At 40.2% G+C, this 14092-nt stretch overlaps 1 protein-coding gene across 6 annotated transcripts in view; it reads right to left on the reverse strand.

Moving 5' to 3' along the window:
• Positions 1–14092, reverse strand: part of mef2aa (myocyte enhancer factor 2aa) — a 60301-nt gene that overhangs the window by 14440 nt on the left and 31769 nt on the right. For 3 of the 6 annotated variants that reach the window (XM_053318809.1, XM_053318811.1, XM_053318808.1), the window contains 2 exons: positions 1788–1922; positions 113–335 (listed from right to left, as the gene is read on the reverse strand). In XM_053318809.1, the coding sequence (XP_053174784.1) occupies positions 113–335; positions 1788–1922 (358 nt within the window). Of the gene's footprint in view, positions 1–112; positions 336–1787; positions 1923–1989; positions 2122–14092 lie in introns of all 6 variants that reach the window. The other 3 variants (XM_053318812.1, XM_053318810.1, XM_053318814.1) reach the window with 2 other exon arrangements.

Raw genomic sequence — 14092 nt, forward strand, 5'->3', positions numbered from 1 at the left:
CAGCTTTCAACTACAAACAAAAATTTTAATTTTAATTGTTTGAGTGATGAGTGGTCTGGATCATCCTCAGTCTGACACATTGACCAACTGAATGGCTTTGTTGTCCACTAACCTGCACTGCCTGCACTGGTGGGCCTCTGGGGACCTCCACTAGAGCCCACATTCCTGTGCAGAGAGGCCTGTGGAGGGGATAGCATCCCACTGTCACTCAGAGAGGCTGTGGCTGCTGCCAGGGCCTGGCTGCCCAGAGTCCCTCCTGGCTGGTACATGGCATTAGGATTGGATACGGGCACTGCCACATGCATCGAGAAGTTCTGCTGAGGCAATGCTGTGGGCTGCAAAAGGGAGACAAACACACACACAGATATTTACACACAAACTCACACAGAATCCAAGGCCTGATGATGATAGGTCAGCGGTTGTCATGGTATCATTAACAGAGAGCTACCCTTGAAGGTAAGCTCAAATAAATAAATAGATTCACAAAATAATCACACAGATCACACAAAAACCTGTAAAAGGGACACAACATATTTTAAAAATGAATGTTTTAAAGCTCTGCAGTTTATTTATATAAAATAATATTCTAAAAACATTTAAGGATTATCAAGTGACACCATACAACCTTCAAAAAAGTTTATTCTGGTTAACAGCATACATACAGAAAACACACAATCTTCAGTGCTACCGCAGCACACACAAAACATGAAAAACAAAAATCCAAAAACATGCATTTAGGTGATCACTTTGGCATTGCAGCAGTCAGCACTGACAACATATTTTTGAAACACTAGTGTATAATACATTTCTCAGCACAGCAGAAGGGTAGTGGGGATTCACAGCTACAAGAATCATGACTCACTTGCATTTACCTCAAAAAAAAGTGCTGACTGTGCAAAGCATAAGTGAGAATGACAGGTGGCAGTAAGAACATTTCATCATAGCATTATCCAGTGGGCCAGTCGAGTGTTATCATTAGTTTGTTAATGGCAAAGTGATGCTCTTCATGTCAGGAACATAGAGAAAACTACTGCTTAGTAAGCACTATGTTCTTGCACGATTCTAATATTGTCACGCATGATAAGATCACAAAAGATTTGTGGTATTTTAGTGAGTGAGCCAGTGTGGTATTTGATGAAGGAGAGGGAAGATGCTAAATGATAGTGTAGTGTTATTGTGCTCTGTGAACACAGTGCTGCTGGAACAGTTCAGGAGTAAAAGGAGATATTTAATGCTAGAATACTTTGAGAGAGAGGTGATAGAAAGATTTAAAGGGGGAAATTACATTACATATTACATATTACATTATCAAGGAACTGTGAAAATGAATCATTTGTGTTAATTTATTTTTGTTACACTATGAGGTGAAAAAAACCCACCCCTAAATAACAGAACCTGCAGATCTTTGTGATAACCACTACATGAGTAAGTATTTACTGTAATCTCCTGATGTGTTTAAATAGCAACTGCTGTTGAATTTATGATAACATAACCATGATAGTAGGGTGTAATCTTTCCAGCAGAAGCATGCAACATTTCACCTGTTAATGAAATGTGATCTTATCAGGGTGTGCCAAAATATCAGTTGCAGAACAAATCAACGTAAGAAACAAATGCACACCCAGAAGAGGGGGGCATTAATCTTAAGCTAGAGTAGTTCTGAAAGAAGTTGACAGAGGTTCTGGGGGCGGGGGGAGTAACAAAAAGAGGAAAAAGTTAAATGAAAAAAGAGTAAGAATCCTTTGTGCCACAAAGCCAAGCAAAAATGTTGCATTTACAGTACTTACGATTTTATGATTTCTCATCATATTATCAAACTCCTCATTAATTTTTTTATATTTTTCTTCTGTGTGAGGAGTGAGGACATATGAGGCATCGGGGTCCGGGCTATCACAACCTCTGTGTTCTTTCTTGTTTAGCGCCTGTAGTGAACATCAACATAAAGACAGGAATCAACACAAAATAGCAGGGGACAAAGGAAGTACTTACACCACAGCGCTTGTACATTAAATCACTCTCTTCGCTTAGTTTGCCGAAATGGTCGTCCATGAGGGGGCTGTGCCCAAAACAGTCATCAGGATCAGGACTAGCACAGTCATTATGGCCTTTGTTTCTCAATTTCTGAAATGAAATTGCACAGTTGAATAGAAACAGCATACAAGATGTGGCTGTGTTTTTGTGTTGTTGCCTATACATTACTACTAAAAATATATAAATCAAGCAATTATTCAATTATTACATGTATGTCCTTCATTGTTTTTCTCATAACAGTAAAACATTAGCAGCTGTTACACCAATGCAAAGCTAAACTGTAGTTCAATACATGGCTCTCTACCAAAGGGAAACTGAAATGTCACTCCATATCCTTTCACCCTTCAGAAGTGTTCAGAGAAACAAAATATTGTCCTCCTCCCTTTTCCTCTCTTTCTCTCTCCTTCTCAGTCCTGCTTCTGTCCTTCTGTGTTCTTCCTTCTCTTTTTATGCGTGTGTGTGTGTGTGCGCGTGTGTGTGTGTGTGAGTTCGCATTTTTTATTATATTTCAGTTATCATAAGCCACCCTGCTGAAAGAAACCCCTGCATAAGAAGATCCTACGGCAGAGCATTTTTGTGAGCTCCAGTCTGTAATTCAGTACGGTTATCACTCGTCTGATCTTATCAAAGTTAATGCATGTGGGGAATAAAATGGATTATCAAACGACGTGGTCAAAGATGCTTATTTGAGCATGAAATTGTGCAATTATTGTAAAAGCAAAGTGCTCATAAGTAAATAGGGTGGTGTGATGTGGTGTTATAAAGAGCCTATTCTAACTAAAACAAACGTCATACAACTAAACAAATAAACAGTGTGCTCTTTTGCTCACTTTCATACAGGCTGTTCTCTGCTCCTCATTACAGCTCTGAATAGCAGTGTTAACAAGACTCGCTGACAGCATGTGACAGCTTGTGATATCAAGGCAGCGTACATCAAAACATGATTTATGTGTGGCTCTCAGGGTTCCTCTATCAGGCTGCTGCAGGTCCACAGCAGCGCCCTGCCCTGTCTGTGGGCTGCCTTGAAGGCCTTGTGTCTACAGGAAGGTCACTGACTCCTGTGGATGTAGGGGTCAGAGTGTGAGCCAGAGGAGAGGAACCTACACACACTAATGAGACCTTACTCTCTGTTTCTTGTCTCCATCACTCAACAAAGTAGAAAATATGAGTGTGTGTTAGTAAAGAGGAAGAGAGAGAAAGAGAAACTATAGGTGTAGGAATGTGTACTGTGTTGGGTGTGAGAGTGTGTGACTTTGGTGTGTGTGTGTATATGTGGGGAGGGGGGTATTTCTACAGCTGCTACATCCTCTGACAGCGGTGTGACAGTACGTTTAGGTCTGTGCAGACAATGTGGCTAACCCAGAGCTGCTCACCACAACCTCAGTGTAAGTCACATTTCCTAAAACTGCCATAGCTCTATGAGACCCCTGCATAGTATTATTGATCATTAAAATCAGGCAATAAATCCCTCATTGTGTCCTACATTTTACGTGCATAAAATATTTGAGAAACGTATATGTTGGGGCACAAAAACTGTTAATCTACATTGCACAGACATAAATGTGATGCTGTGCACAGCTGACACCGAAATAAGGAAGTTCAGAGAAGCGCCCACATCTCCTCAGACATAAGTGTCCACAATGCCCAGAGGAGAGTGAGAGAGAGAGGTCCTCTGGGTAATGAATGGCCAGCACTGTACCACAGATGCATTGCAGCTTGGTGTGGTACAAAGCAGTGGCATTCTTCTCATTCTAAGAAAACGCCTTGCTGGTTCATTTCCTGTTTACAGAACGAGCCCTCTTTAGTTCAGGCCGTGAAAGGCCTGTGTTTACTGGGGTTAAACTATGCACTTTCTCCACCAATGAGCCAAAGATCTGATCTGAACCTGCAAATTTAAGTTCCAACCTGCTCATTATGGGAGTATGTCGGTTGGACTGGTCGGGCACGGCTGTGTGCGAGATGGGCAGGGCTGCTCTACTTTCACAACAAGCCTGGCCAGCCTTCAATATGCCTCACCCACTGGCCCTAGCCATTTAGGGAGGGCTTGCAGCAGCACAGTGGGTAAGCGGGAACCAGATAGCAGCAGATGAGGACAGCCAGCACTCAGATCTACACCATGACACACAACTCGAATCATGACAATACTTATCTTAAAAAAAGACTGTGATGCAAGGTGTTTTGTATACATGACAGTTGGTGTCCATTAGTAAAATAAAACAGTTAATCATCTCAATGGTGTTTTTATGCATATAAGAAACTGAAGGCCTGGGAGAGCATGGCTGTAATTCTTTGTTAAATGACTTGGCATGTTTTGGGTGTCCCATAGACACTGCCCACAGCTCCCAGTAAATGGATCACTAAATCAGCACATGGCCAAACAGGTGTCTCTCTTCCAAACACCTGTCAAGACCTGGCTCCCCATGCCGGCCAATCAGAGGCAGCCGCGCAGAGACATAGCCATAGAAGGGACCACATGGAGCCCTGAAGGCCGCCTGACCTCAGATCAACTTTACTCTTACATGACAGCGCGACAGATTTCACTAGACATTACAGTTCTGACCTAGAAAAGGGAAAACCTACTATACAATCAAGATGCAAAAGAAAAAGACAACTTCTTTTTACATCATCAATAGCAGTTTCAAAACACCTCTCAAATGTTGGATCAAGCTGTGGGGGTTGTACTTTGTAAAGTGAAGTTGGCTGGATGTGAATGCAGCTGAGGTTGGGATTTTCAGTAGCATTTCTGATGAAAGATATGGACTGTGTGTTGTGTGAGGGGGGCTGCAGAGCATATAGACAAGGGAACTTGTGTAATCTATTCACAAGGCTCTGAGAGGCACACAAAGATGAGTGGGAACAAGGCCAGCTGCTATTTTCTCACAGCAGTCCAAACCTGTATTGATAGAAATTTGGCCCTTCAAATAAAAATGAGACTGAGTGGCTGACGTCAAACCAACTGGGCACTATTGTCCATGTGCCCATGTGTGTATTCATGCATGTGTGTCCGTGAGTTTGCCTGTGTAATACTACTTCTCTTTAAAAAGCAGTTTCTATTGCAGAGGGCCTTGAAGCTTCCTTGTCCTGAAGAAAACATCTATCTGTCATCTCCACCTGAGCCCTGACTATTAACCTTGCTGTAACCATGGGGAACATTCAGTACAATAATTGCAGTATGTCCAGTACAGAAAGATACAGCACAAAAAAGGCTTACAAACCATGTACATTGTCAATGTTAATTCTATTAAATATCATTCTTGACAACGAACACACATATAATATATATATGACAGCACTTTTAGATGTTCCAATATTTAAAACATGCCTACATTATGTCCATTTTTGGATCCTACATTAAAACTTTGCGTCATACACACATCTTTATTATTTTTTTTATACTGAAGCAAACACTACTCCATGGATAAAAATAAATCTAAAACCATTGCATAAGCCACCTACATCACCTGTTCCTTGAGAAGTACTTTCAGTGGAATGGGTCCATGCAATTTACTCTGCTGTGTGTCTTGGAAAACCATTTCACTGTGATGTTCTTCCTCTCTCGTGTCAAGAGCGCTTTCTGCATTTAACTTATTCATGTACTGTACAGTAGTGTACGTGAATTGAAGGCAGGGTGAAAAGGAGAAAGATAGTGGTTAGGTATAAAAGCTGAGCTTCAAAATTGTGGGGGAGATGGCTGAAAGGAAGGCATGAAGAGGCTATTTCTATAGTTTCTCCAGTGTGCCAGAATCACAGCAAAAGGCTATACTTACAGTAGCTTTCACCAGTGGTAGAGCACCACCTGACCTATGACTGGTGCACCACAGCTCTGATTACAGGCCCCTCAACAGCAACACAGTTTCTAATGTAATGGCAATACAGCAGGAAATGACACAAAATGTTCCAAAAGTGGAGACATCATGAAAGTTTAATGCATGTTGTGTTTATTCCAGCCTTCCAGTCTAAAGTACATAGAAACTATAATATAACTGCTTGTTGTGCAGCTGCCTCCCTTCACCTCATTTCAGTCGGGAGTCCTAGCCTCTCACCCTGCAGGGCTGTGAATTAGCCCTTGTGCCCGCTGCTACACTAAGCAAGGTAGCGTGCTAATCCTCATGACATCACTATTGTGTCCAGGCAGTTCCATCTAATGTGCTTATCAAAGGGCTTCTTTGAGTGTGAACGCACTAGGAAATCAGCATTGGGAGGCGGCTGATAGGAAAGCTTTTATCTGCTAAGGAATATTTCTGCTCTTATATAACATCTTAAGAGATTTTCACTACCACCATGGTGGTCTTCAGGCACTGTACACCATGGCCCAGCACTAGGTTACTGTAATGTAGGAAGCTTCTCTACCATTTCCCTCCACATGTTGTGAGTTGGACTATCAGATAAAGAACCTCCCAGACATATCTTATTTGTTCTCATGACCATTACACATTACTGAGTGGACTGATATCAGGATATGAGGCTGGATTCATGTCCTTCCTTTTGCTCACTCTATTGTCTAGATACTCATGTACAGGAAGAGCTGTGGGAGGGGGCAAACTCTCAACTCAACTGTCTGTATTTTATTTTAATATTGTTGTCTTGCAGCTGTTAGGAAAACAATATACATAGTGAGATTGGATCCCATCTGACATTACAATGACAATGGACAGACTACAATGGACCCAGAGCTCAAAGTCAGACTGGCTCATGAATCCAAAGTGAGTCATGCTTGCTCAATCTAAAGGAGTGATACATATGGGAGCAAACTCATCTTATTCCATTTTGTATACTTCAAATGATTACCTGCATTTGACCGACTAGATTGCCAATTAAATATAGCCCACCCATTTTACTGGATAAGAGGCAATTGCTGTGCAGCGAGCAGTCCCTTCAGAGCTTTCTGCTCTGAGACTGTGGTGAATGACTGATGTGACAAAGCTATTAGCTGCCACAGTCAGAGAGAACAGTCTCAATCAGCGGACAGCATATTTTCAGTCATAGACGAGAGGGAATTAAACTACAAATTGAGGATAAAGGCAAACCAATGTCATCTTTATCTAAAGATTAAAAGGAATGAGAACGCAGACTCTGTCCCACTCCACAGACAGAAAAGGTGGCACACATTAAAAACTGATCAAAAGATATTACAATCCAGACAAAAACATTAACATGCACATTATTGAAAACCTTTCTGACCATTTTACTCTGTCTCTTTGTCTCTCTCCCTCTCTCTCTCTGGTCATTGAGTGGATCATTAGCTGTCAGGGCCCTTGAAACCATACCCCCAACCCTGAACTCCCATTCCTGCTCGCCTCTAAAATATTCATAAGGACAATTAGGAGTTCCGATAAGGCAAGTACGAAGGGCTGGGGGGCGTGCGGCAGAGAGGGCATGGTATGCCAGCAGGATGTCTGTTCTGCAACACTCTATACCAAGACCTGTCCTCATCAATCTGAGACACAGCAGCTTCCCTCTTTGCCCCCAGTCAGGCCAGGCTGCCAGGGGAAGGTGGCACGGTGCCAGCTAACCCCCAGTCCCCAGCCCCTATCCCAGCAGGCTTTGCTCTGTCCTCGCCCCTGGGCAGGAGGGGTTGGCCACACAGCACGCACAGTGGGAGGAGGGGGGCACAAGGGCAAGCTGGTTGTTGCACAAGCTAACTCACAGAAGCCGCTGTGCAGCAAAGAAAGGTCTCATTTCTGCCGTTCAGCCCACAAGGTCACAGAAAAACACAGGACTCTTGGCTTGTGGTTTTAATGATCTTTAACATAACTAGTATACCTGTGGCTCAAACAGTAATGAAAAACCAAATTAGGTCAGCTCAGTGTCTGACCTATTTCATGTGGCTCATACCAGACAGGTATATGGTTGGGTGTCAGTTTGAGAGGCTACATATTGTAGTATGCCATCCAACACGTTGTTACCGCAGAAAGTTATTTTGATGTTGTGTTCTGCCCTGCAATGCTGCTACATCCATTGGCTTATAGTATAAAATATACTATAAACAAACACACATTGCTTGCTTAAATAGTTGCAATAGTTTTAATGCATGAAACAGTACTTCCAAATTTTAATGTTGGATTCACCACATTGTTGTCTTCTTTCTTTGACATCTACTTTTAGTTGTATCTCGACAAGTACTACATCAATGAATCAATTGAGGTCAAAGAATATCTTGCATGTTACAGCCAACATGCCAGATCAGTGACTTAGTAGCGGCTTACACTTCTCTGTTAAAAGAGCAGATAATGTACTAATATTTACTCATTACCTTGCAGCACATTCACAACCAGCAACAATTAGCATATAGAAAAAGAAGGCAGTCTTAAATATGATCACAAAAGCTTAAACTATCAAAACAAATAAAAAGCATTTCCATGTAACGTCGATTGTAAAGGATAATCAAGTTTAATTTATGTAAACATTAACAACATCAATTTGCAAACTATAAACAAAATACTGAACCTCAGAGCTTCACTGTACACTGTCTTTTTCTGTTAGTACGAACAATGGGAGACAAGTGATGTGTCAAGACATCTTCATTTCTGTGAGACAAGTGGAGCTGTCTCACAAAGATGAAAAAGCCCACTTTTTCTCTACTCTGAACTGACGGAAGTGTCAGTATGAATATAAGCAGATTTCTTGAGAAAAACAGATTTTGAAAAAATATATGAATAAATAAATAAATAAAACTTAAGGAGCCAGGTCAAACTCTGCTGTGCTTGGTGTGGAGGTTCAGTCTTTCTCCATGATGTGGGATAAGAGAAACTATGTCCATCATGTTGAACAAACATTAACTTCTGTAGAGGAAAACTGACATGTATGACAGTTGGATACAGCTCATTGTTTGTCTTTCTATCTGCAGTCATGTTGGGTTTATTATGTCATGGTTAAGACATGTTTAGTTGCTTTCACACTATTTGCAATGCTGAAGCTCCAAATAATTAAATTCAAATGCAGTGGTTGTAGTTGATGGCAGTTGCCATCAACTACAACTACCATCTACAACTGCCATCTAAGTACTGGTTCCAGGAAATGCTCTATAGAAGTGAGATATTTCACATCTTTTTAAAACAGACATGCACAATCTTTGAATAGGTAGAAAACACAGAGAACATTAAAAAAGAGATCATTTCTTTTTCTCTTTGGTGAATAAACTGTTAGTTCCATCCTGGGATACAGTATATCTCATTTTAGACCTTAGAGTATTAACTCATTAGTGTCAATGGAAATTAATATTCATAATAAGCCACCATTGTGGTCTTTTGTTGTTCCGTCTACTTTCATTATGTACTCTATAAAGACATGAAATGAGACATATGCAACATAGATAAAAAGGTGAAAATCAAGCTCTGACGTCAATGAAGCCCTGTGTCAAAAGCAAAAATCTGTTAGCAGTAACCAAGTAACAAGCGTCACACACTGGAGAGCAGAGACATCATAAAGCAATGAGATGTAATACGAGGTGGATTTAAAATGCACAGAAAAACTCAATTTTATAATGGAGTTAAGCCATTGAGCAATTCCAAGAAAAACTGTTGACTGGGAGATACTGCTGGTTATGAACATTTTAATTCCAAAAATCATAATTAATGTTTCTGTTTTAAAATCAAAAGCTATTACTTGGCAGTCAGGTAACGGTTACTGTATATCAGTTTCAGTGCAGAGGACACATATTACAGAACAGTCTGTGATACACTCATATGAACATTACCACAACTGTTTCATTACACTCAGAAAACTACAAAAGAGGACTGGTGACCCTTTTTCACTAAAAGCCCAGAGGAAAAGAAGTCCTTGTCCTATAAAAAGGGGCACTTTGAAACCCAGCATGTTGCTAGCAACAGAACCATTAATACTGCTTCCCTCACTGAGGCAAGGCTGAAAAGACTTTTCAGACAACTCTCACCAGACTACTCCATCAGAGATATCATAATAGATAACAAGCAATATCATCATTAGGCTTTATCTTGTTATTTCGTTATTCTGAAAATGGCTCAAAGTGGCTTACAGCAGTGTGTGAATAACTGTAGCAAAATTATCAGATGTGGCTTAAAAATGACTGTCATGATTTCTTTTTGTTTTCACTATCACTCTGAAAATAGGTGCTGCTAGCCAGTTTTTTTGTTTTGATGAGCAACACATGTCAGCTCTAGAACTCTGGACCTGGGGTCCGTTCCATAAAGTAAGCTCAGAAAAGCAGCGCTTTTTGTCTAACACCTGACTTGAATGAGCCTAACAAATGAGATCAGGCTAAAGCGATTCCATAAAGGCCGATCCACATTCACGCAATCAAACTAATTGAAGACAGGCTCAAGTATTCAGACTAATTGTGTGTGCACGCTATTCATGAGCAGCCTACGATGTCGAACACAGATCAAATAGATTCACAATGACAAAATCCACCACAAAAGAGCCACACAGAAGCAGCAGTCTCCAGCACACTTCTACAGTGAATTTAAACATATGATCACAAAAAACAATGAGCCAGACTACCAAAAGAAGCCTGGCTTATTTGGTAATCCTGCTTTATGGAATAGGGCCATGATCTGAAACATAGTCCCAAATGTTAAGTGCTTGATTTCAGGTATACAAAACACTTTGTACGCACACGCAGAAATAGGATGTAGCTCCTCTTCATAACATTGTGAATTTATATGAGCACCGAATGAAGAGGCGATAATAGAAACACAAATTAATGCTTGCCCGTGCTGTTACTTTACCATCCCCTCCAGAGATAACAGATTGAAGACTGACAGGCTTCATATTCATGTGGCAACACAGAGAGGATACAACCTCCTCCTCATTACAAAGCAGCATCACAGAGAACCTGCCTATCCATTAATTTAAAAACTAAAGCACCCAAACATAATATCATCATACTTATCTACAGCGTTGTATGTGGCCTAAAGTCAAAATAAAAATATGGAAAACCATATTAATATCACTCCAATAAATCACAGGAGCCCAAAACTGCACATAATATTAAAATGGGCTGGCAGAAAATTTCATATATACATATATTGGAAAGACCTGGAAAATCAACATCAACCCAATAAGACTATGTCAATAGAAGTGACATTTGATTTAGCTTGAAAGGGATTTCTCATCATTGCTGCTATGAGCTCAATGGTGAAATATCAAAAAGGAGAATAGCAATATGCTAATGGAGTAGTGGGGAGACTGAAGTATAGAGATACTGCCGAAGAGCTGCGGGTGGTGTAGGTGATGGTGTTACAGAGACTTGACAATGAAGTAATTTAACCTTTAAAATATATATGTGCTATATTTGTTCTACACCATAAGGAAGACAACATTTACACTTCTTAACAGACCAACTTTCTGCTTGTCTTTACCATTTTCTCTCTCTCTTTTTTTTAAATGTTTGGGTCCCAATGGAGTGAAATTAAAATATTTCCAATCTGATATTTGATTTAAATGTTTTCAAAAATCTTAATTTGTATTTTGTTGTTTCATCTAGCTTTCTTAAATAACTATAATAATACATCAAGTGTAATCAGCCCTAGATAAAAATGTTTCATTCATTTGCTATATTACCTCTCTAAAAATGGCAGCAGACTATTTTTTGTGAAAAGGAATAAAATAATAAAACACAAAAGCATGTTCATCTTGAGACTTGAACCACTAACCAAACACTTAATTAAAACTAATAATTATTATTATTTGGTCTTAATGTATTAAATGACATTTAAACAGTTTGTTCATGTCTGTCTTAAAACAATAGTGCTCAAATGAACACAGAAATGTTTTTTTCTTTTTCTGCCATAATCATTCCTCCTGTCCATACTGACCATTAGAAGATCTTTTTTTTAAAATGCAATTACAATGTAAGTGATAGGGAGAAAATCCACAAGCCTTCTGTGAGAAAATGTAAATTTTATCTGAGGTTAATATGAAACTTTAACCATCCAAATTAGTCAAATCCAGTAGATATCTTTCAAAGTTACAGTGAACCAGAAATCAACATTTGGAGAAATGACACTCCACATCACGTTGTAGTGGCCAATCACAGGCAGCAATCAGACTGATCAGAGCAATATGGCGCTGCCATGAGGGAGTGCAAACATGTTACTAGGAAGAGGGGAGGACATCTATCTTTGTTTGATTATCCCAACTCATTTTATAAAAGAAGAGAGAAAGCTCAAGTGAGCTGAGAGCACCAGCAAGTGAGAGAGTCAATGAAGAGAACAAATGGAGGTAGCGAGAAAGCTGCTGAATGAGAGGAATAAAACGTTATTTTCTGATTGTTTCACAGTGGTTACTAATAAACATGTCCACATCCCCACCCTGCACCTCAACACAACCCTGTGCAGGTGTGCCGCAATGCCTAATTTGGTCTGAAACAAACAGCCTAACTGCCCTCTTCAGCCTGATGGCTCCACCCCATGTTTGAAAACAGCTGATGAGACTCCACTTAAGAAAGACTCTAGGCCCCAATGGTGTCAGCCACAGAGTGCTGTGTCGAGTGTCCCCCAGCTATATGGAGTGCTTCACCACATCTTCATCATGAGCCTGAGTCTTCAAAGAGTCCACGTGCTGTGGAAGACATCTCGCCTTGTTCCTATGCCAAAGACACCATGTCCCAGTGGCTCACATTGGTGGCACTGACCTCCCACATAATGAAGACCCGTGGTCAAGCAACTCTTAGACCCTCTCCAGTTTGCGTACCAACCCCAACTGAGAGTTGAGTATGCCATCTTTACCTCCTAACCTGTGGCTACATACACCTGGAAAAATCAGAGAGCACTGTGAGGGTCATGTGTTTTTGACTTCTCCACCTGCATTCAAGCCTGCACCATTCTCTTGGTGTACACCTTGCATATACTCACCTACTTGAGTATGGTGAGGGATGACTCATCTGATCATATCATTTTTTACCACATCCCTATATTGCCTTGATAACTAGTGTATACTAGCTGACGTATATGTAATACTCTATGAGAACAGCCATGAGCTTCATTTGACCATCCTTTTATGTATTTTTTGTCACAATTATAAATGCACACTCAGAACAACCTACCTCTGGTAGTTGGCCTAGTCTCACCAGTGTGCTTTGATATTCAAGTGTTCGGGCTTAAAACATGTTAAAACCAACACAAACAAGCTGCACACTATACTACAGTACTGACAGTATATTTGCATTGCTGAAGATCATTTCTCAAAGGAATACTTGATCAGAAATTCTGATCAAAGACTCAGACACACTTTCAAGATGTAAATTGTGTTTTGTTCATGTAAAGTTCATGTATCAGAATGGGAACACAAACAAAACCAAAAACTGTCATAATTACAAGTTCAGCTCTGTATAAACTTCTAAAAAAAATGAAGTAAGTTAGTTGGTGAAATACTATTTTTATCTGGGGATCTGATCTGATCTCTAACTGGCCTTTTGGGTACCAACCTGGAAATAATTATCTTTGTCAAAAAGTAGAATAACGGTTCAAAGATAAAATGACAGTTTTTTTCAATAATACTACATCACTGTCTATTTAAGAGATGTGTGTTAAAACTAGAGCCCTTTCTCGAGTTAAACGAGGTGCCATTATTGAACTCAAATAAAGAATGTGATTCACTGAGTGAAAGATTTGGATTTTTTTTTTCTTATGCTCTTTCATCTTTCTTGCTAGGCCCCGCGCTCCCCCCCCCCACATGTTCCGCAGCCTCCATTTCTAGAGCTACCAGCAGGAGGATAATTGATCAATCATGCTAATTGAAGAGTCTGGACAGCTAGCCCACCATAGCAGATGTGCCGATTTGCATTCATTAAGATCGAAATTAGTCTTAATCACTGCTGAGCCCTTGATTGACAACATAAACATCCCCTGTCTTAAACTCCTGGTGCCCATTCAGCCCAAAGCTCTTTAAGGAAATCATTCCATAGCTGGTAATAGAAATGAGCTTCACTAAGTCATTAAAAATACACTTTTGAAACACACCAGCTCTGTTAATGCATTGACTGCCTCCAAAAAGTAAATCAGACCTACAAATTATGAGGCATCACAAATTGAATCCTTAGTGATAAATACATAAATAGCTTGTGTGACAGTAAAATCTGCAA

This window comes from Scomber japonicus, chromosome 5 (assembly GCF_027409825.1).
Source record: "Scomber japonicus isolate fScoJap1 chromosome 5, fScoJap1.pri, whole genome shotgun sequence".
Taxonomy (NCBI): domain Eukaryota; kingdom Metazoa; phylum Chordata; class Actinopteri; order Scombriformes; family Scombridae; genus Scomber; species Scomber japonicus.